The sequence below is a fragment of the Xenopus tropicalis genome, chromosome 3, assembly GCF_000004195.4.
Source record: "Xenopus tropicalis strain Nigerian chromosome 3, UCB_Xtro_10.0, whole genome shotgun sequence".
NCBI classification, from domain to species: Eukaryota; Metazoa; Chordata; class Amphibia; order Anura; family Pipidae; genus Xenopus; species Xenopus tropicalis.
Window position 1 is genome coordinate 92,395,142 of NC_030679.2, and position 24,647 is coordinate 92,419,788.

The following is a 24,647-nucleotide window of genomic DNA, read 5'->3' on the forward strand; positions in this document are numbered from 1 at the left end:
ACAAATTATGACTGTGCATCATTTCAGTATCACATGCACAGGAGGCCACAGTATTATTTTTTGCACAATTCTCCCAATTTACCTCCAGAACTGTATTATAACAGGGCTACAACATGGCTAAATTCAGTAGCACACAGAGATCCTGTCCTGGCTGTCATGCTGGGCTGGGGGTGGCTGGAGTGTTTAATTGATACTGTCATACTAACATTATTCATATTGTCAATAGGACCATATCAACAGCACTTTGAATACAAACATTGCCACTGACATTATGTTTATGTATAGTCAATTAGAAACAACGTTATTGAATGTATTGAATCAAAACATCATAGCACTTATTGATTTGCAAACGTGCAGAAACCCAGAGCAACTAATCAGATACTGGTGTTTGCTGTTGTAACTGCACAGGGCTAAACAGATGTTGAGTTGCTATGCATTATTACACTGATGTAAATGAACTCTCTAATTAGTATATCAGGGTCCCTACATATTATTGTATACTCAGGAAAGAAGAAACACAGACAAGAAACACCATATCGTAAAACACACAAACTCACTGCATGATCAAAACAGTGTTGTTTAACCATTCCCCCATAGCAACATAGAGTAATATCTCTATAACATGTTTAAACAATGATCTCTATAACATATAAACAATGATGCCAAAGATAAAGTATCTATGGAACCTTTGGGCAATCTTAGTCCATAAATGATGGACATTTACTTTAAATGTCTACAGAAAAAAAATTGCAATTTCACCCAGAATTTTAGGTGATGGTTAATTTACTCTTAGGCCATGTAGAGTCTAATTTAATTTATAAAATGTAATCCACATGTAAGTGGGCCTCTCTGCATTTACCTTTAGCAAGCTTAGATTGGTCAGGTGCAAGCTAGACTAACTGGGATACAAATAGACCCTGGCATTTCAAACAGCCCCCCACCAGCCCTCTAAATAGTGACTGTCTATGGCATCTTACAGCAGCCCCTCTGGCATTTGCCAGAACCCACAGATTGTCAGTCTGAGCCTGCTCTCCATAGACACATGGTCTGAAAGTGACAGAGGCTGTTTTTCATCTCAAGGAGAATGTCATTTGGTCCATTAGCTAAACAAGCCGATCAATGCTATTTGGTTCATCAATGTGAATGTCCAAACAGAACATCGGAATGTGCTTGGCCTGCCTCTGTTTTCCAAACTATGTCAGTTTTTGGTCCATCAATGAAATAATAAAATCCTCTAAAGCTTAATAATAAATAGACAAATACATTCTATAATGCAATAACATTAGCATAATGCATAGAGGACGAAGGCTAGAGGTCAAGATTTAAGGCCCTGACCTTTGCATAACAGTGACCCCTATGGCACTAGCAATATGTTTAAAAGAAGCAAATGACATAATGTGGGCCCAGATGCTCCTCTACGTACAGAGTATTCATTTATTTTTCTGAAGACTGATTTTAAATTATGTCACAAACCTCATATAACATTTGATAGGAAATATTAGAGCAATAACCATATTTCAAGAAAGAAATGACCTAGTAAGAAAAGAAGTGTTTTCTTTATAACAACTTGAACATGGACTGATATAAAATTGACTTAGGGGGTGATTTATCAATGTTCAATTTTTATTCTCGCTTTGATTTTTTAGCACTAAACGTGCAAAATTTGAATAATGGTTCGCAAACTAAAATGTCTGATATTTATAAAGAGATACAAATCCGAAAACATAGAATGTAAAAATTGAATGTTAAGAGGGTTTATGTAGAAGTCAATGGGAGTTGTGCTAGCTAAAGTCAAGCTATATTTTCAATTTGAGATTTTTTTTTTTTTGAGTTTGTAAACTTGCAAATTCGAGATATTTTAGAAAATTGATAAATAAGCCCATTAGTAATAAAATATGCTGTTTTCACAGAATCACTAACAAGGTTACAAAAAGAACAGCCATCCATTCTACTCATAAACCAGCCAAGCTTCTAGCTCCTGAGTTTGCCTGTGAGATCTAAAGTTTCTAAAGTTAATAAGAAACAAAATACAAAGAGAAACACAACCTTAGCTTTTCTGTGTAAAACTGGGTTAAAAGTAGGACAATAGATATTTTCTCACACACACTACTAACACCTAAGAAACCATAGCATCATGCTCCACAATATAAGAGGTGATGGTAAATGCAGCAGATAACAGGGAATGCCTGCCAGACACACACTGATATCTGAGACAAAGTGCTGCCTGTTCCTTGTGTCTGGATAAATAACAGAGCACCATTTTCCATCCATTTGCATTGTTTCTGGCCTCCCATCACTTTAGCTGACGCTGAGCCAGGGAAGAATGCAGATTGGGAGGTCTAGGAGACCCGTAGCGAGATATGAGCAATCAGTGACAGAATCCCAACAAATTCACATAATAGGGAAGGAAATTGATTGGGAAAGATCTCTGCCATACGCTTCCTTCTCATTCAGACTAGATATGGTTTCTTAAAAAAATTTAATTTATTTATTTTATAGTGTCATTATACCTCCTTTTAATATAAAAGTAACAGGTCAGGAGACACATCAACAAAGGGTAAAGTTTAGAAAATACATTTTTTATACATATTGATATGTATTACATTATTATTAATATATATATATAAAGTGTCAGCATATTCTGTGGCGCAGTACAATAAATATATGTATACACTGAACATATAGATACAGCAGGTAAAGGGGGCCCTGCTCAATAGAGGTTGCAATCTAAACTTGCTATTAGACTTACATAAAGTCAAGTTTTCCATTGCACATAACATACTAGACAGAGTAATACTATGGCAGTAAAGGTCCTGCAGCTGAAGGAGTTTTTATTTTATAAAACTGGTTGATCATACAAGAATGGGCAATCTGTAAAGCAACTGAGTGAAGATTGTTAGGCTCTAACAATAAGGTAATGAGCCGGACAGCTGCTTTAAGGGCAAACAGTGATGTAATCAGATACTTTTTGTTTTCTGTCATATTCCAGCTTCATTATGCAGTTTAGGGAGTAGATTTATCAACAATTCAACAATTTTTAAAATTCTCTATAAGATACTGACATGCCCAATTATTTATCTAGATGTGTAAGTATTTTGGAGGCCTGTCCACATCAACTGCATCTCCTTATTGAAGTGCTTAGCTATACAGTACAGGTATATAAGGCGCACAGTGGCAGACACTGGGACCGAAGGCAGAATGGCAGGACGGGACTTAATTGTGCTGACTTTCAGAGCTGGAGTCTTGGTTTTACTCAGTCTGGTAGGTCTGATGTAAGGGGTTTGCATATTTGAGGTTTCCTTCCACAATATAAAAGCACACTAGTAGGTTAAACAAATATATATGTATATCCTATGCCAGTGCTCCCACAGGGCACATCTCCTGCAGAGGATACTTTATCTTATAGGGCTGTAAAACCGTTTAACAGCTGTTCTTGTTGGTATTTGGCAGAAGGATTTTGGGGAATATTTACACTTCCCCCTAATAGTAAATGAGGGCTTATAACTGTTTCAAGGAAAGGCTATAGGAGAACAATGGAAAACACTATGAATATGTAGGGACCTATAGGGTTAAGCTCCCTATGGCTTAACATATTCACATTGTTACTATTGTTGGGCAAAGCCCTTATATTCAGGTTTCAGCTATGTAACTGTATTCCCTATAGGTTCATACAGGTTGACCACTCCCTTTGCAGACTGAAATAGTGTCTAGCAAGGAGGAGTGGCTTCCTCTTTGGCTGCCTGTCTGCTACCTGAGAACAGCTCCCTCTGAGCCTGGGTGCAGCAACAGGCCCCAGTAAAGCCATTCTAGTCCAGAGACCACTTCACCATCTGGAGAAGTCGGGGACAGGGCCCCGTGACCGAGGTGTAAGTAAGCAAAGCAGTTTTGTAATAGCACTCTCTAGGAGAAGTGAGATAGATAGCTTTAGCATGCAAGGGCAGCCTAATAGCCCCATCAAGGAGAATTAGTGTTCTGGAAGTAGCTTTCCATCCAGCAATGTTGCCTCAGCAATAGGGCCACCGAGTAGAAATAGGAAACAGGCAGGATAACCCCTGATCCCTACTCACACGGACGACTCATATACTAGAGGTTATCAGCCTGAGGAAGAGAGATCTATCCAGACCTATCTTCAAAGAGGGTATTAAGCTGACAGGTACATTTACCCTGCCCAGACTCTTCCAAGAGGTGGGATAAACCGGCGTGTACCCTCCTTTGTCTTGTCCTAAAAGGATATTGTCATCTATCCTAGATATCTGCATGCATTGTGAATATTTGATAACCCTGCATCCATCTTGTCTCTGAAAATAAAATTGTTACTACTTCTTCAGCAAGAACCTTACTGGCTTCCATTTATATCATCTGAACTACACAGTCACAGCAAGTTGTAGTTCAACTACACCCTCAGCTCCTATACAGAATTCTTCCACTTAGCGAAGGTCCAGCCTAAGAAAGAGGGTCGAATGTAACACATGCTCTACATCATCTACTAGCCTGGATTTACCCCTTTATAGCCAAAATAGTGTTACAAATACTAAGCAAGTGAAGCTCTGCAAGATATTTATGAGAAGTAAATTTCTATAGAAGTTGACCCTTTGTGCTCCCTACTCTTCTACTGAACATAAAGGGCACTTATCCCAGGAAATCCCAGTGTTAGACACTGCAACACATTTTCAAAAAAGCTGCTAAGGTGAGAAGGTTAGGAAATTGCTCTGTGCCTACTATAAACGGATATATAAATGTGCTGCAGTTGGTCCAAGCAATTCTGAATGATATGGTTTGCTGATACCTAGTTGATTTAAATTGTAAATAATAAGCATGCACTTGGCCAAGTAATGCCAGTAATCACTATTGCCAAAACTTTAGTATTGCAGGGTCAGTAATTATCTAATACATGATGCAAAATTATAAAAATCAAGCACCAGGCATTACCTGTATTGCATTTGACATTGAATTTTGTATGCATTTAGCAGTTATTTTTTAACTTTACATGTTTGTACGTATAGCACACAAATGGCAAAAATGCAGATAAACCTTTTATTTTTGCTTTTACATTTTTGTTTGGCAAGTCTTTAAATCCTGTAGTAGTGTCCTTGGCCCTATATATATATATATATATATATATATATATATATAGTTCTCCTCGACGGCACTCACCACTTACGAGGTATACGCCGGGTGCTCACCAAATTAAATTCATATACTGTCCATCGAAAGCACTCACGGCTCCAAGTAATCAAAAAAATAACGTATTTTATTGCTCCACACTCATATCGACGCATTTCGGTCCACTGGGGACCGTCGTCAGGATGACTCATAGGGTTTGCAAAGAAAAAAAAATAATTTAATATGCAATATCAACGTTTCTGTCACATCTTGGGACCTTTATCAAGATCATCTTGAAAAAAGGTCCCAAGATGTGACTGAAACGTTGATATTGCACATTAAAGAGTTTTGTTTCTGCAAATCCTGTGAGTGCTGAGTGCTTTGTTTCTATATATATATATATATGTCAATTACTTATATCTAGGATGCGTAATTGTTAAACCTTTAAATCAAAACACTTGGAAAACAATTGGTAAACCTTTAAAATGTAAGCTCTACGGGACAGGGACCTACTTCCTGTTGTCTCTGACACTTAATCTTTAATATAACTGTATTTTGTATTTATTTGTATTTATTATCGTAAAGGCCCCCCCCCCTTTGTATATATATATATAAATATATATATATATATATATATATATACATAAAATACATACATAAAATGTAAGCATGTAAGACTGTTGTAGCCAACTATAGTTCCCCATAATTATGCAAAATAATAATGTATATAGGAGCAATCTATAAAGCTATCTCTGAATTTCTTGCATGGTCAGAGGCAGGTCTACTGTACAGAACTCTAACAGTAAAGGAGGACAACATCAACAAAAACCATTTAGTGCATGAGGGCATAAATGGTCAAGTCTGTACCTGTTACTGGATTTCTGCTAGCAATTTGCTGTGCGTGAATGCCCAGCTTGTGGGTTTCCCTATGAGCCACTAAACAGGTTATAACTTGACCCCCAAAAGCTTTTAGTACACCGTGGGAGGATGGTAGCTAGCAGTAGTTGATTTCATCTGTGGGTTCAACAGCACTCGAAGGAGTGTGATTAATAGTGTTTGACTCAACACCGGCAACAAAGTGCAACCCTGGTGATATGTCTCAGCAACTATACTCTTTATAATGCTTCTTGTGCACTACTAAAGGCATACAGCAGTGCAGAAAGCAAAAAATAAACAGTAGCATCTTATATCATTTGTTACAGTGATTATTACAGCACTTCTTTCACATATGGCTAAACCACCTTTTAAAGAGTAATTCAATTTTCCATTACTTAAAATGCTACCGAGTCACTATGCTACTGTACAAGCTTGCAGATACAACAGCCTCAATGCCAATAGATTGCCACCAAACTCACTCGCCTGTACTTCGCCACTTTTGCATTAGGCCACTGTTGCCTGAGCCACATGTACAAGGTGCCAATGACGTAAACATCTCAGGTATCGCCTGCCCCAGTACAGGTACATTTATTATATTTTGCTGAGGAATTTAGTTGCCTGTTAAGGTTTCTGATTCACTCATAGGATTACATACAATTCGTTAACTGTGGACTAAAAAAGACTGATTGAAATGATGTTCTATAGACAAATAGACCAAAAGATGATGATTGAATTTAGCTAATTAGATTAGATTTGTTTCAAGATACAAAATAATCAGAAATAAAATAATAATCAGTTGTACAAACTCCTTGACTTGTTGAAGGTTGATAAGATGTGATAGAGTCGTAGCAGGAGTTTAGGGAACTAATCTAGTATAATTATTGCAGCTTCAAGTCATTTATAGACTTTCTTATATTCCCTACTGTGCCCAACATCAACACGCGCACAAAAATAGCGACGACACATGCCAACATGAAACCACCGAAGGGAGGCTTCGCAAAGCGAGTACAGAAATCAGCAGGACTCCCCATTGAATAGAGATGAAAGGTCACCTGAATCAATGGCTTATCTTAAACTGGTCGACAGCGTCTGGTGAGGGAGGTTTGGACTTTTAAATATGAACATCTAAGATACAAGCTTCTATTAGCATATATATAAATTTACAGTATTTTAAAAATGCAGTAGAACGTACATTATCCAATTCTATTATGATACATGCACAGTTAAGCATTTTGTGATAAGGAGAACAACTGGATCATTGGAGTCCGGCAGACAAACTGGTAGATGACTGGCACTGCCCAGATGACTGCAAGCTTCTGCATATGCTTTTATTTGATTATTAAGCTTCCTAACTGTATAGTGATTGTCCAAACTGGTCACAAATGTAACTGAATTTCTTGGCAGCATATAGTTATTATAAAATGGAGAAGTTTATTGTGCTAAGAGGGAATACAATTCCCAGTGGAAAAAAAAAAAGAATTTTCACTTAACAGCACACGAATTTCAAATAATAATACATAACTCTGGAGCGCCCTCCTCTGTCCAGACTTCCCAGATGAGGTCTTATGGGATAAAATAAAATAAATAAAAAAATTATATATAGCGTAATACAGAAATATAATATTGATAATCACCCCTCCAAACACGTTTGTATCCGAAACAAATCTCGTGAACACCAGTACCAAATTTGCTTCACTTTTCTGTGAAAACACATGAATACAATCCACTGCAAAGTGTTTAAAGTTCATGTCTATTTAAATAAGTGAATTTCCGTATTTCACACTCTTCCGTGACTTCCTTTTATCCTTAACCAATTGTGCCTATACTTACAGACCAACACTAAGCAGTGGAGCGGTGGAGAGAGACGCCAAGGGGGGAACGCAAGTCGGGACCGAAGCAAACACTGCAGATCACATAAGGAGACTGATAAGTAAGCAAGGATCTGACCCTGTCTATAAAAGGACTCCCGATGGGCGCAATTTTTATGGTGTTAGTGAGTTTAACTTTTAATATGTTTTAGAATAAAGTTTTAGGATTTTACACATGTCCGTTGTATATTTGTCCAGCAGCAGGAGAAAGTGTAGAAAGAGAAGGTGGGAGTTATAGTTCTACCAAGATTGTATTTATGTGTTTTCACAGAAAAGTGAAGTAAATTTGGTATTGATGTTCACAAGATTTGATACAAACACGTATATTTTTGAAATTTCATTTTATTTTATCCCATAAGACCTCATCTGGGAAGTCTGGACAGAGGAGGGTGCTCCAGAGTTAATTATTATTGTTTAAACCGAAGCACAAGCTATCTGGAGTGGGCTATATATTTCATTCACACAAAAAAATCATTTTGTTTCACAAATTTCAAATGCTTAAGACTATGGAAATATACAGAAGCAATATACCAGTTTTGGGGTGTTTTTTTACCTGTAGCACCCCTTTTTCTTTCCAGTACTCCAGCGGCCACCAGGAATTATACATGAGGTCACGCCTTTTTACCTAGGATCTGATGTAACTAAAAGTTCCCTGGGAAGAAGCTAGAAAGGTTGATGCAGGCAGCAGTCAAAAGAATCTGCAGAATGGGCAGTAGTCATGGGTAGGAAGATGTGTGGCAAATACAGATTAGGTCACACAGACAATACTTTATCACTATGCCTTTTAGTTAGTGATGAGTGAATTTTTTCACCAGACATGGATTTGCAGCAAAAATTTAGCATTTTGCCATTGTTGAATTTTTCCTTGAAACAAAATTGTGAGAAAAAAGTTGCAGTTACGTCAAAAGAGTCACGGTTGCGTCAAATATGTCATAGTCAATATTAGATAAATCACAGTTGCATCAAAAAAAGTTGTGTGCATCAAAAAAGTTATACAGTAGCCGCATTTCTGGAATGTTTTGCTGTTTTGCTTACATATACAGTATAAGGTGTCACATTCACACATACTATTGGCAATTTTATCAGAAGCCATTTAAACTGCCTGAATGTTTTGGAGTGTGGAAGGAAACTGAAGTACCCAGAGGAAACTTATGCAAACAGGGAGAGAAATACAAACTCTTTACAGAGGGTAACCTTGCTGGAACCTAGGACCCCTCTGCCACTTACATGTCTAACATAATCCTATTGAAAAGTAATAATATTTAAATGCCTTTTCAGGTCTAAGTCTCTGCATAAACAGAGCTGTCAATTTCAGAAGAATAGTGTCTAGGGGATCCGTGGTCTAAACTTGGAAGTGACCATGCATGCGCATAAGCATTTTTGAAGCCTCTAGACCCCCTTTTGCGCATGCGCATGCGCACATCACACATGTTACTTCTGTGCGTGCATACTCTGGATTTTAGCAAGTCCCATTTGGTTTTATAAAGTGTCTTCTGTTGAGAATCTTAACTTACATAAGTTTTTATCATATTGCATTCAAATGTAGCAGAAATGCCTTCATCTTGCCAGGACGAAGGGAATTCCTATGATAATTAGCAGTAGATAACTCAATAGATGGCTTTGTGGGAACACAGATACCATACTCATATTTTCCCCAAATATCCAAACAAAGACAACGCTTCTTTTTAGGGTTACAGTTTTTTTAGGTAATTTCAAATGATTCCATATTGATAATAGCTTTAATGGACTACAGTAGAATTAATTTACTCTGCACCAGCTAGACTGTGCTTATATCCACCACCTAAGACCATAAATAAACATATTTACAGCTAGGCGTTAAATTCCTAGCTCCAAATTAAACAAACAAATCCTCCAGCTGCTGCACTATCCATTTATCCGCTGAGGTACACAAAGCTTTGACAGCTGTCAAACCATCTACTTATTCTATTTATGTATTTGTATACCTGCCACTTGCATCCCTAACATATATCAAATCCACTTGCCTGGCACAGAACCTCCCTTCATTTACCTGGTTAACTCATTACCATGAGGAACTTATTGTGCTTTTTTCATTATTTTATTCCAGATGTGCAAGAGACAGGGGGATCATTTTTATATATGGATATAAATGGTGACACCAGGGTATCTCATGTGAGTCCTCTAGGTAGCTTTAATGCTAAATATCTTCAGGTGCAGAAGAATTATTATTGTGCAAACCCACGAAAATGCAGAATTCATTTACAAAAGAGTTTATCTCTTTGCATGTACCAACTTACCATATACCAATAGTTAAATATTTGTAATTAATGTATATTGGAAAAACTAAGAATTAATTTTGCTTTCTCTATGCAAAATGTTCTTTCTAGGTTGGGTTATATTTGGCAGTTGCTTTACAAAAGCGCATTCAATTTCAGTAGTCACAGTTACAATGAAAATGAAAGATTATATCACATTAGACTCATAACAGGAGTAATCAGCAGAGAAATGTAGATAGAGGCAGGAAAAATGCTAAATCTACCCCATTTTGAAAATGAAGCATCATTTCAGTTATAAACTTCTCTTTATGGAACTAAAGTCTGCATGTGGTGGTGTAACTAGTGGTTCCCTTGAGCAGAAACAACTAACAAATACACACACATATATATACTGTATATATATATCTAAATAAAATAAGTATCTTTTTTTGATTACATTTTCCTGGTGTGCATCAGCATTTTTTACATATTTACATTGTTTATCTGATTTGCACCCAGGTTGTAATCCCTATAAGTGTGTGCCTCAGCCTTTTTTCTATATATATATATATATATATATATACTTGTATTAAAAAACCAAATTGCATTCGGATGCTGATGGCCGCAGTGGCTGTTTATGTCTTAACTTGCTGCAATAATAAAAACACCTACTAACGATCACTCTCCTCAGATTATTTTTCAAATAATTGGTTGGGGCTTTGGGTTGAGACATGGACTGAACATTTATTTGCTTTCTGAGATATTCTTGGAACCACAACAAGATAACTGATACAATAACAACATGTTCATATATCTGCAACCTAGTTATGAGCTTTGCGGGGGGGGCAGAACTGAAAGAGGAACTTGAACCCAAAATGTCTGAAAAAGAAATGGTTGAGATGCTAGAATATTTATGGACTAATTATTTTCAGCGCCTACTTTTTCTGATTATTCAATTTCCATAAAGCAGAAATGTCTCCTAAGGAAAGGTTAAGGGTGTTGGAAATGGATAGTTACTTATCCTCTGTGCTGATCTGTATGGCACAGAAGCACTAGCGCAACCAAAAATAGCCACTCAATGCATAATCTTATCAGTCAGAGGCAGAGAGGAATCAGTAGGGACACATAGGAAGCATACACACATACCATGCTAGATTGCATATGAAATCTTGTTTTAAAATGGCATATTTCCTTTCCAGGTACATGAAATTGTTTGCCTCCCTAAGCTTCTATTTCTGTATACATTAGCTGATAAAATAACTGCTAGACTTGAGAACTAATATATCAGTTGCACACCTTAATAATAAATTGGTCTGTGACCTCTCTTGGTTAACACTATATTTTATATCTCAAAATGAAGAAAAGACCAACTTAAAAGTAGCACTCAGACCGTATTTATCACAATATACAGCCCCACCAGGATATTACTATGACACATGGAAACAGACAGTCCCATTAAGGGGCAGAACTACCAGGGGTGCGATTGCATATGGGCCCGTACCCCTTCGGGGCCCTCCGAATGCTCGTGCCAATGTGAATCCCCAGCTAAAACTACGTCAAGAGTTCGGCCAGCCTTGGGCCCGGCACTTATAGTTGCGTTATTGATCCCGTCCTCTTTTTCCACAAATTACACCACATATACAAAAAGTAAAATCTAAGCACTGACTACTACCAAGCTATACCAATAACATAATGCAAATGGGTTAACAGCCCCCCTATTATGAGCCAGCCAACTTATCATTAGAGCATCTAAAATGCAGATTGTACATGCAGTTGTACTATAGTAAATACATGTCCACATAAAACTGTGTTCAGCAAAACAGCAAAAATATGGCCAGCACTTGGTCTAACCCTCACTGTAGCGTTGACCAGCTGCAAGAAACCCCCCTGAGCCAGCGCTTGTGCTAACCTACATTCTGGAGTTGACAGCTACTAGAAATGTAAAAAGCCATTATTTGTCCACAGAAAGAAGGAACATTATTGGCTGTGCATGGTTTCTGTCTATAAAAAAAATTGTTACAAAAAAAAATTAAAATTGTTAGTATCACAGTGGCCAAAATATATGAGCTCACTTGTCACATCAAGGTCCCTCATTGCACATAAGTCCTAACACTTAATTTTATTTAACGATTATTTTTAAAGGCAGAAATTGTGCATTGGCAATCATTCTTCTTTTTATGTACAGATATCCTTATCCTTTCTAGCTGGGGGTCAACTCCAGAATGTAGTATTGACCAACCACTGGCACAATGGTGTCTGTAGCAGCTTGTTAGTGCAACAACATGAGTTGGACCCTGGCAATTTCTTTCTTTGTTTGGTGTAGCCTAATATTGCTGTTAGCTGCCATTCAGCCTTTAAAGCAAGGAATTTCTTATAGGTGTATGTTAATTGGCTGGGACTAAAAAGCTACCTGCCTTTTTTACTAGAGCACCTGAGTTCAGGGTAAGTGCAACATGGTCTTACTACTCAGTCACACTGTTTGCTGAAGGACAAATGCTTTTACATGCACTACAGACTTAGAATGTTAATGAGCAGCGTAGGGCTCACATACAACGAGAGGCCTTGACCTGGCACATAGTACAGAAAAGCATTCAAACAACACCAGAAGGCAAGCTAAAATATAGAATAATAAAGGGTATTGCAGAGAGGTACAAAATGAATTTAAAATACTATTTTAAATATGTAAATAGTAAAAAAAAATGAAGCTAGACGAATGGGAAACTTGGACCCATTTACTAACATTCCCATTTACAAATCTAATTTTTTAGCGCTAAAAATCGTGAATTATACTAATTACTTAGAAAGCATGAAAAATATGTAATTTATTAAGTATAAAAACCATGTCAAAAGAAATACAAAACTACACCATGTAAAAGCTGTCGTGGTCATGTAGAAGTCAATGGGAGCTGTCCTTTGTAACAATCTTTATTTATTTGGTGGTTTTAGAGGTTTTTGTGTTTTTTTTTTTGTAAGCACACTCAAATTAACTACGATTTTAAGGTTTTCATATATTTATTCAGATTTTTTTCATGGGATTTTAATTTGTGCTTTTTTTATTTGGTGGTTTCAATAAAATACTTGACATTTATAGTATTAATGAAAATTTGATTTTTGTTCTTTCAAAACCATTAAAATCAAAATATTAATAAATGGGCCTCCTAGTTTCAGAGGGAGGTCAATTGATTGATGAGAGCAGGGTAAAACAGAGATTCTGAACTGTTATTTTCTGTTTACACAGCTAATGAACACTTCTTTTTTATAGATGCAATTCTGATACTATAACTATTGAGGGATAGATGACATAGTATTGCAAATAACAATACTATATATTTGTGCCACCATGGTTTTAGGCATAATAAATATTGCCAGACTAATTTAATTCTTTTGCTGAGAAGTTGAGCAGAAATTTCGACATTTGGGTGGCAGTGGGTCAGATTTTGCTAAACAATTTAATGCAGTGCCACATATAATGTTACTGATTAAGTAAAATTAGACTAGGACCTAATAGTTAGAATTGGATAGAGAACTGGCTAAAGGATAGATTGTAGGGTAGTGGTAAATGGAACATTTTCTAATTGTACCAGTTTTGGACCAGCCCTTGGTACATTGCTTTTAAAAAATGTTTCAATCTTTATTTTAAATAGAATGTAACTAAGTTCAGGGACTGTGACTGCTAGATATTACTCTGCTTACAAAAAGATCATGTTAGCAATGATTGGTCCTTTGCTTATTAATTTGGTTATTAATGACCATAAGGTTGGTGCTGTAATAATCTAAAGCAGTGGCATAACTAGTTGTTACTGGGCCCCATAGCAAGTTCAGTTAAGGGCCCAGGGGTGGGCCAAGCCTACCGGGCGCCCTAGGCAACCCGGTCGGCCAACTCTGCCCACCTCCCCGCCCCCCCCGAATGGCGCATGCGCGCCAAAGCACAGGCGGCGGTGCAGGGGGGGGGGGCGGTGCAATTAGATCGGTCATTGCCTCCACCGCTAATGACAAGCGGCGGAGGCAATGACAAAGTAACACTAGGGGTAGGCAGGAGAGGCTCCTGCCTGTCGCCCCCCAATCGTTGCGCCCTAGGCAGCTGCCTCTTCTGCCTACCCCTAGTTCCGGGCCCCCAATACATTAGAACACATTAGTAAATTGACCTGTTCCACCAAGACATATTGAAATTGCTAATTTATTTAGGGCCCTTCTGGGCCCCTACCCTCCAGCAGGGTCTGGTTCCTCTATAGTTACGCCCCTGATCTAAAGGCTCACATTAGCAAACAAATTTTTGATGTCCTAATAATTAATTGCTAAATAAATATTAATTATCAACATTATATGGATTTTTAGTTAGAAACAGTAAAAAAATCTCACTTTTGTCCAATGTTGGAGGATTTTTTTTCTGACACTTTATAAATAGGGCCCTTAATGTCTGAATATAGTTCTTTAATAAGGTGAGAAAGAGATACAATAATAGAGCACTGACTGATGTGTGTATATAACAGCTAAATTATTTCTGCACAGCTGCAAGAGAAAAAGCATTCTATTAAATCTTAGTTACTGAGCCATCTGTTTTGGTGGCAGGTTAAGTGATAAAGGGCACACCGGTAACATTCATGCATTTGGATCGGCACAGGGCCAGTGTGCTGCTTCTTACAGGCAGCATCCCTAAACTTGGTGAGGTGGTAAGGTGTAAATGTATGGGTCCTAAGAGTGGGTCAGGGTATAAAAAAACACAATGCTTTACAATATTTTGCCACGTGGGCCACTCTTTATTTATATTTTTTAACAAGTTAAACAGATTGTCGTAATTCTGTAGATCGCTGAAGTAAGAAATAAGGGAAGAGAGGGGCTCAAAGGAAAAGGGAGACAGAAAAGAGAGAGGAAAAGGGGGAACTATAAAAATAAAATCTGCATTGACAAAATATGAGATATCAAATATTCGGGTTTATAGTTAGTTTTCAGATTTTTGATGCTGTTGTGTCAGCAATAATTAGAAAGTAGAGGTTTTGGTGTGACAATTTGAAAAAGTAGAGGTTTCACAACTTTCCTGCAACGTTCTTTTCAGTTCTTCAGTTTTTAAACAGGAAAAAATGAACAATGTTAGAGTTTTAGTAAATCTACCCCTAAATGAGGCCCATAGTACTATATTATAATTTTCATATAAATCAGCCTGATATTTATGGAGTATGTAAAGGAGCAGCAAAAATTAAATTGCTATATGTGCAACATTCAGGAAATATGGTATCTCTATAATAAGCTAAATGTGTATTAGGCAGTGGCATAGCTAGAACAAACTGGGCCCCAGAACAAAATCATTTTATAAAACCCTTTTAGCTTTGTGAAAAAGACATTTTCATAAAACTCCTCATGATCCGGTGCCCCACTAGATTCCCTATGACTGGGCCCCACAGCAGTCACAGTGTCTACGCTTGCTATAGTTACAACCCTGGTTTAGGCCAAGCTGTCCTATAAACTGCCCGATACCTCATAAAATTCAATTTTGTCCAAATAATCTACTTAAAGAGAACTTAACCTTCCATAAAGTGTTGCTCAGTGCGTAGGCTGACCCTGTTTTTTTCTGGTTAAACTTTATTTCATATTGTAATAGCCTGTTTATGCCAACATAAATATATGCTTGGTGGTACAAAAACAAAACAAAACATTAAGGGGCACATTTACTAATCCACGAAACCGAATCACGAATGGGAAAAAATCGCATTGGAAACGAAAATGCTTACGAAAAAATCGTATTAGTCACGACAACATCGTATTGGCGATCCGAAAGTCACAAAATTTTTGTACCGAACAATTGTAAACAGCGGTAAAACCTTTCCGATTTTTTCGTACAAACATCCGAAAAAGTCATGTGGTGTACAAAAAAGTCGTGCGCCGTACGAAAAAGTCATGCGGACGCCCGAAAAAATTGTCGAAAATACGCTCGGAGCATTTGTGCTTTTGTAAATGTGCCCCTAAGTGTTGCTCAGAAATAAGCTAAGCTGGAAATTTGTTTGGCCATGCCACTAAACATTGATCAAACTGGGCCCTGGGAATGACATTATTTTTTAAATAGTGTCAATATAGTTTTAATGATATCTAGCATATGTTCCCTGGTTTAGGCCCTTTACTTTGAGGTACAATGCACTTTGCTTAGCTTAGAGGGCTCATTTATTAAAATGCAAAGTGCAAATATTTGTGATGTACTGAGCTAGTACAGATAAGTCAACATAGGAGCAAGTATACTGTATATGCAATGTTTATTGGTGCAATTGTATGCTTATCTGAGTACCAACTTAATAGTTAGTTTAAAGGGAAAATACACCCTGACGAGATCTGATGAGGCCTCCAATGACAAGAAACATTTTAGCAGGATGGAGTTTAGAGACCATGGAGCACTCTGTCCTTTTAAATCTTAGATAAATTGATGATTGTTTTGTGCACCAAATAAATGTTTCATGTGCGAGACTACTTGTATTACTAACTAAACTAAACCATAATTATCATTGCCAAAACAGGTGCTTTATGCCATACAATGCAGGCCTGGATTTATGGAGAGGCCTAGGGTGGCACAAATTTGGGGGCGGCATGCCTCCCTGCCGCACCAAAATGTTGAAATTTTGCTCCCATATGTAGCAATGGGGATATCTCAACTTCTGCGCATGTGCGGGGGTGGGGGGGAGTTGGATTGCTGTTCACGCCAATCTTGCCAATTCCAAACTTCCTACTTTTCTGGCAACAGTCGGGCAAAATGAGTTTGCAGAGATGTAGTAGAAGAACAGGACTGGCCTGCTCAGAGCCCTGACTGATACGAGCCAGGCCTGATTGCCCAACATCAGTTTCCCACCTTACTAAATCTCTTGTAGTTGAATTGTAGCAAATTCCACTGAAACTCATTAGGAGTAAAGGCTGTTTAGGAGCAAAGAGAGGGCCAACATATGAATACCCTTGGTTTGGATAGGCAGATGTCTGGATAGTTCTGCTCATATAGTGTTTGTTCAAAAATAATCATTGATACATAAAAATTTGAGAAGTAGAAAATCTGAAGAGAAGCGACTGTTTTAGTGGTGAAAGATAATCAGCAGGATGGTGTGTATCATCAATGTAAACTATACTGGGTTCAGTTTTATTAAACCCCATTTCAGTTCACCACTTAAACTTAGGGTTATTGTCTTCAAAATAATTTCATAATTCATAACTTTAAAATTATATTCAATATCAAGCCATATAGAGTGTAGTGATGGAAAAGCAGTTTATATTTCTGAAAATTCTATATCTCTTTATAAAAGAACATCAGACTCCATCTCTTAAATTGCTGTGTAAAATGTATTAGCTCTTTATAAATACCAGCAAGTAAATAAGAAAAGCTTACACACTGGGTCATCTACAAAGTTTGATTTTGTTTCTGTTTCAGCATAAATCAGTAGAATACAGTCCCTTATTATTAGTGCATGATTACATATATCTAAAAAAAAAAAAAATGTTTCAGGCACAGAAATAAGAACTGAAAATGTGCGTGCATTAGGCATATGTTAAAACTACTGTACCAGCATTTTAATTCCCATAAAGCCTAGAGAAGAATTGTTTATGGTTTGGGAAAAAAATTAATTAAGAGACCAAGCATGTGATGGTAATCAGAGAAAACTGATTAATAAAAACTAAAACTAATTATATATATATTATTAGCTGGTCTTGTGAGGTATTTTCTAAAGCAAGGTAAATTATTAGAAAATATTTAGTGCCATGCTAGTGTCCTATCTTTTTAAAAATAAATAAAAAAATTAACCAATTTACTATGAAATTGTTCTGCCTGGATGAATTTATTGTTATGATTTACTGCATCACAGCTAAGAGAATGTCTTGATTAATAAGGAATTTCTTTTTTGACACTTTTCAAACAATATATATCTGTACACAAATATGTACAGCAGAATGAGTGAGCTTTCTTTTTCAGTTCAAGATTGGTTTTTGTGCCAAGGTGAAATTACCCAATAAGCATTTTGAATGAGAACAACTGAGTATGTGCAAAATGAATTTCAGAAAGGTGCATAACTAATGGGAGCATGGGCTTTGGTGCAAGATCTGGGCCTGCCTCCTCATTCCCCAGTACAGCTCCCACTACTTGCCCACCTGCCCATATTGTCCTTTTCTGAAAAAATTATCATTAAGGATACTTAATAAATACTTATAAAATACTGTCAGAAGGGCTCTGGTTTTCACAAATGATCTTTTAAGTCTTTGCATGCTCTTAAATGTTATTTACAAAGGTACTTTTGCTTATAGATGAATCTTATAGGGCTCATATATGTCTGCAGATGCAGTGGGCAACTTGTGCTTTTACCCACAGTGAGTTGCACTAAAAACCACCTTCAGTAAAGATACTTGTGTCAAAATACATTCCTCGTACTATTTTTGCTTGGTGTACTCAGTACTTCCTGCCTTCCATTTGGAATCAGGTGATGCTGTGCCTATTGACACCCTAGAGCCACCTCCTGACCAGGTGTTAGTGCCAGTGCTCCCTTTACACCCTGTGTTGATAGGTGCAGTGCACTTGCGCCTAAAGAATTGGGCATAGATGTAATTTGCATTACAAATACCAACAATTACACCAGGCAAACTTCTAAAATATTTAGTGCAACTGTGCTCAATTTGCTATGAAGCACATGTGCAGTTGTGTGCATTTTGGTGAATGGTATATAACTGCATTAGGTGCAGCTCAACTGCATTGTGGGAAAAACATGGGCACTGCACTTGAAACTGCATTTTGCTCACTGCGTCTGCAGAGCCCTTATAACTAACACCAAGTACCGCGCACATGGATGCTAGAGAACCCTGAAATTAGCATCTGACTTCAGCACATTTTATTCCATGTAGCTGAATTTAGCTCCAGAAAAGTTTTAACTTAATGCTGAACTGAATTCTAAAGCAAAACCCTAAGGATTCGGCCAAGCACAAATAATGCAAAAAGTGCTGGGATTCAGCTAAATCACAAACCAAATCCTTAATTCTGTGCAGCCCTATTTCCAGGCTTCCCCTGGTACCCCATTGGCACAACTGAATTTCCCCTAGCAAAAAGTACACTAATATTACTGATGCCCATGCCCACATGAGTAATTGAATGGTGCTGCAAACGGTGCACAATTTCCCAACACTGACATTAATTTGCACCTGCATTGGTAGTTTTTGCTATTTATAAATGATTAATTAGTAATAATGGGCCAAAATGCTGCACTGTAGGTAGAAAACATGGCAATTTGCACAGCCAGCTTTATTTTTTTTTACTTTGTACATAGCATGTCTTTAATAAATTATGCCTAATAACCTCCTCAGACTAGTGCAACACACAGTCCATATAGCCCATTCAGGAGGTAAACAAAAGCATTTTATACATAAATTTCAGGAAGATTACTTTTTTCACAAAGATGCATTGAAATGGCTTGTCAGTTGCCTCTTTACTCCTGGGGCCCCAAGTGTCTGTTTCCTCTATTGCTACTTCCCTGGCATGATACATCCACTTTCCAAGCAGCACTCTGAGGTGACATATGCAGTGACTGACTGGGAAGTGGGTCACTAGGAATGATTGATAATGTGACAGGTGAAGGCCTACATACAATAATGAACTGTGTCCCTCAGGCTCCTGCTTATTTCATCAAATCAGCAAACATGCTGTTGTACCCAGTCCCACCAAGGCAAGGAGTAAAAGCTCTTGGTTCATTACTGTTTTAAAATTAGTAGCATCATCTTGGTGAGACCCTGTGGCGCTGGGACTTACTCAGTAATCCCCAATAACCCTATTTCCTTAATCATTTTTAAGTCATATTTTCGGGCGAATTGCTGCTAATGACTCTAGTTGCTTTAAAAGTTCATGCTAATCTACTGGAAATAAACTAATGGATGCAGCAAAGTTGAAGCATTTATTTACAGAAAACACACTCATTCTTCAGAATTTAGCTTTTCTTTAATAAAGACAAGTGAACAAGTGAATTGTACCACAGTATTAATACAGAGCTTTGCAATTCAATTTGTCTGGGATCAGGGCACCTAGAGGGAGCCAGCCATGTAAAATGCAATGGAAAAGGCTGTTTAGTTTGCAGAATTATGAGCATATATATGGTACTGCATGAACAGTGAGGTGTCTAAACCCCCACTTCTAGTGCTCATAAGTATGTATTGAAAGCAAATGTTTAAACACAAAAGTAATTAATTGAAAATAAATTTCTGTTTTAAATCAGAGGTTCAGCACTGAGCAGAAGATAATGCAGATACTTTACCCCATCGCCATATTACCACAAATTTTTACATGAACAGAAGCATAGATTCTATACAAAGACAATATAGTTCTTACTCCTACAAGTGCCTATCTAGTGTAACACAAAACTACAGCAACACTATATCCTGCTCAGGCCCATGCTCCTAACAGATCAGGCATTACATTCACTTCTATCAGATGGGCCTCCACTGACAAGAAGGAAAGGGTTTCCACACTAATACTCACACACATGGTTAGTGCTCTCAATAATTTGTGCACCAGTGGTTCTCAAAAATAACAGTTAACTGCTTTATTGAAACTGCTGAAACGTCTCCCACCAGACTGGCAGGAAAGTAGTAACAGTCAGTGGTAGCACTTACTTACTGGTCTCCAGTCCCAGAGTACAGAGCCCATAGAGTTGTTTAAAGGGACTTCTCCTTAGCCCAAGCCTGTATGCTCCAGTTCCTACTCTGTTTCTAATACAGCGGACACTCTGAGTGTTATTAAAGTGATACTGACACCAAAAATCAAACCTTTTTTATAACATTGTCATAACATTGCCTTTGCATGCTATTTATAATTTTGCCATAAAAGTATTTGTCCAAGCTTTTACATTCCCTATCTGATCCCCCATATTCCTCTATGAGGGGGCTGCCATATTTGTCCAGCAGGGGGCCGTTAGCATTAGAAGCTGTAACTGTCAGGCTGAGAAGGGACAGTCAGGCTGGCAAAACAGTCAGGCTTTGGGATTTCAAGTAACAATTACTTACAAAAGCAAACCTATCAGCAAAAAATGATCAGCACGACCTATAGGCAACTTTTTATGTAGATTCATATTTTAAAAAGTTGTTTTTTCGTGTCAGTATCACTTTAAGTTAGCTACCTTAAGCCCAACTCTTACTCCCACCGTACTGTACTTACTTCACTGTGTAGAGTCAAAAGAGGCCTAACATGAATTGATAAACTAATGCAACATCATGTGGCATTCCTTGCCAAATAGTGTTACCTTCCCTGCTCCCCTATATGAGCATAAATAAGTGTTTTACATTGTGGCAAGAACAACAATATTAATATCTGAAAGCACTGAGCAGTGTAGAAAAAACTAACATATACTGCTTTCAGTACAGGAACAAAACATGGGGGAAGGCTCTGCTTGCAAAGGCAAACTATTTTCCAGTCTTTGCCCAAAAATAATTATGTTCAGGTCCATGGAACTACAAAGTAGAGCTGTAAAGCGGAGTACACTTACACCACTGTGTAAGCATTTGAACATATCATTGCGCAGCCACATTATAATTCAGGAGACTACTTTCCACGCTATTAATGGTGCCACTGCACTGACTGAAGTCATGAGGTAAATTTGTGGTACCTCATTCCCATAGCTGCCACTCTTCAGGCACTGGCCAGAACAGCACGGTCTATTATCTGGAAACCTGTTATCCAGAAATCTACAAAAAATAGCTGTATCATTTGCCGTTGTGTTCTATTAAATCAATTTAAATCTCCATTTGACCAGCTCATGCTTGTTGATAACTAAGCTATAAATCCACTGTGATGAAAGTTATCCTATTGGTTTATTAATGCGTAAATGTTTTTTCAGTAGAATTATGCCATGGTGCTCCACATTATGGAAAGATCTATTATTTAGGAAACACCCGGTACCAAGCATTCTAAATAATATATTTTGTCAAGTATATATAGAGAGAAACAGAAAATAGGGTACCACAATTTGGGGTTCTTTTACAGGTCAATGCAAAAGTATTTATTCTTTGACCACCCTTCTGGTCTCCAGTGACCTTGATAGAGGTCTCACTTATGACCAATGATAACAGGATGCTTTTGCATTGGCTTTTAAAAAGATCTGACAGTGCAATACTGTACTTTTATTGATAAAAGAACAATGCTATGTTTATATATGCCTGAGTGTGTGCATAAATAAATCCATAGAACTGGGCTATTTAGTATGCAAAGTAGCTCAGTACAGTATGAACAAAAAAGAATATAGTTCTGAAAAAGAATTACTTGTTACGTCTAAGATAGAATAGACAAATGCCACATGATGCTGATGTAACCTGCCTTTGCACTTTGCTCTATTTGTGAAAGGGTTAATTAGTTATAATGGTCCTGTAGCAGCTGCCCAATGATCTATTGCCAGTTTATGGCCTTGCCTATATTGCTTCACTGATACTGACTATGCAATTAAGAAGAATTCATTCTAGCCCAAAATAATACCATTCAGCTTAAATGCTAAATAAAAAGTAAATTTCTCTAATACTTTGTTGACAAACATGTATGGGTAATGCTGGAAAGCAAATAACTAATGTCAAACCATAAAAGTATAAAATCCGAAATAGTAGTAAGCTTTACAGTGCACCCCCTTCCCTCACCATTTATGAGCAGATTTCAGATCTATTTGAAGACTTTTTATGGGAAGTTGGAAGAATTCACAGGGAATATAAACAGTACTTAACTGTATAACTGTAACTGTAAGATATTATTTCTTATAATGGCTTAGAGACAAAATTGAATCTGAGATTCTTTTTTGTAATACAAATTGTCTTCTTGATGGACAAGGCCCCATCCCTACTAAATCACTGTCAATTTTTGGATTCAGTAGCATACTGGAGAATGTTGTGGTGCTATAATAATAAAACATGGACTGATCCCTTACCATCACAGTTTTATATATGTGTAAAGCTGACAATGTGGCTTTATCAAGATGATGTATAGAGGGCATTAGATTGTAACCTTTGGTCTCTCCTTAACAAATGAGAACAATATCTCATATCATTTTCCACTAGCAACATATTTTATGTGTATACTACCCTGCAAGGAAGGAAGTAACAGTCATAAGTATCAGTTCATGTTGTCTAGTCAGGCACAAGACTAATTAGTGTAATTATATGCTTACATGATGCAAAACGATGCAGCTTTCTGTAATCAATCTCTAGGCTTTCCTGATGGTTTATTACCTGAAGTCACTGTAAGGGTGAATAATCCAAAATCCTGCAGACTTTACACGATCCTGTTCTCTTTCTACTGCCTTCTGACTGCCAAACATCCTCAAGGAGAATTTGTTCACCCCGGGTTGCAGTAGTGCCCCAAACTGTCTGTGCATAAAGCTTCCCTGCTCATCTTCCCCACCAGACAAAGTCTGCTCCCTTCCATCCAGCTTCCCAGGACTGCTGAGTTGCTCAGCTCCCTGACATTGGGAGGATGTCTGAGTGTTTTGGGAGAGATGAATATTTGATTCACCTACAGCTGTATCTAGGGTGGGGGAGCACTCTTCAGTGGGACTAATGTCACCATCAGAAATAAGCCTTCTCCCCTCACTGGGATCTGCATCATGAAGGTGCCGGCCACAGCTGGTGATAGAAGAAAGGCTGCCAGTGAATCTCCTGCAATCTCCATTGCTGCTGGTTCTTTGGGCTTTGCCCACCTCAGTTTCCATAACTATATGGGTTTCCTTTGCTCCATGGCGGGGGTCAAGGACTCTAAGGGCAGAAGGTGAGGGCAATGGCTTGAGTTTGATGCTTTTTCTCCAGGTGTCCCTTTCTTCACATTCTGCTTCATCCATTATAGAGGCTTTGAATCCGATGTGCTGGGGGAGGCTGTACAAACGTTTCCTCATAGAGGGGTGCAACCTGTCCATTGTCTACTGGGATACTCCCCCACTGTGAGCTTCTCTTAGTACCAGCAAATGTCACTCACTATCTGCAACAGCTAAGGGCATGACAGCAGCTCCTTTTCCTTCATGCACACACTGGATGACAAGTCTGGTCTAAAAAGCATCAGCGGCAACAACAGCATCCCAGCAGCACTGAAGGTGCCAGGAGGAGCTTGTGGTCCATGTTTGTCAGTCTGTTATCAGATGCTATGCATTGAGATAATGAGGACTTTGCAGGAGGGAACAAAATGCAACAGACTGACAGAACAGTTCAGTCAGTAGCCGGCCAGGGGTGGGACTGTGCTAGAGCTGCCCAGTAGAACAAAAGGAACAAATCATAATAAAAAGGCAAAATGAGTTCCCTCCCTCTTTCCTCCCTCCTTGTCTCCTTGACTCTGGCTGCTGCCCATACTAAACAGCCTGACAGAAGCTGCAGCATCAGAGGCTGCTGACATCAGACTGATCACTTATTCTTCACGCAGCCCCTGTTACTGGCAATATTCATGAAGCTATCTGATCTATTGTGTTGCCATAGGAGCATGGACTACACACAGGCTCTGTCTCCTTGATCCCCATGTCCATTTTGTTAACCCCTTCCAAAGTACTGAGTGACCTCTCTTTTAGGGACACGGTGTGAGGTCAAATGCATATTGTGCTATTAGGACCCA

General features: G+C 38.0%; 1 protein-coding gene across 1 annotated transcript in view; it reads right to left on the bottom strand.

The window, feature by feature from the left end:
* The window catches only part of LOC100495521 (hyperpolarization activated cyclic nucleotide gated potassium channel 4), a 45,326-nt gene extending 21,021 nt beyond the window's left edge, over positions 1-24,305 (bottom strand). The window contains exon 1 of the mRNA XM_018092393.2: positions 23,285-24,305. Within this exon, the coding sequence (XP_017947882.2) occupies positions 23,285-23,964 (680 nt within the window). The 5' untranslated portion in view covers positions 23,965-24,305. The remainder of the gene's footprint in view (positions 1-23,284) is intronic.
* Positions 24,306-24,647: the final 342 nt, after the last annotated feature.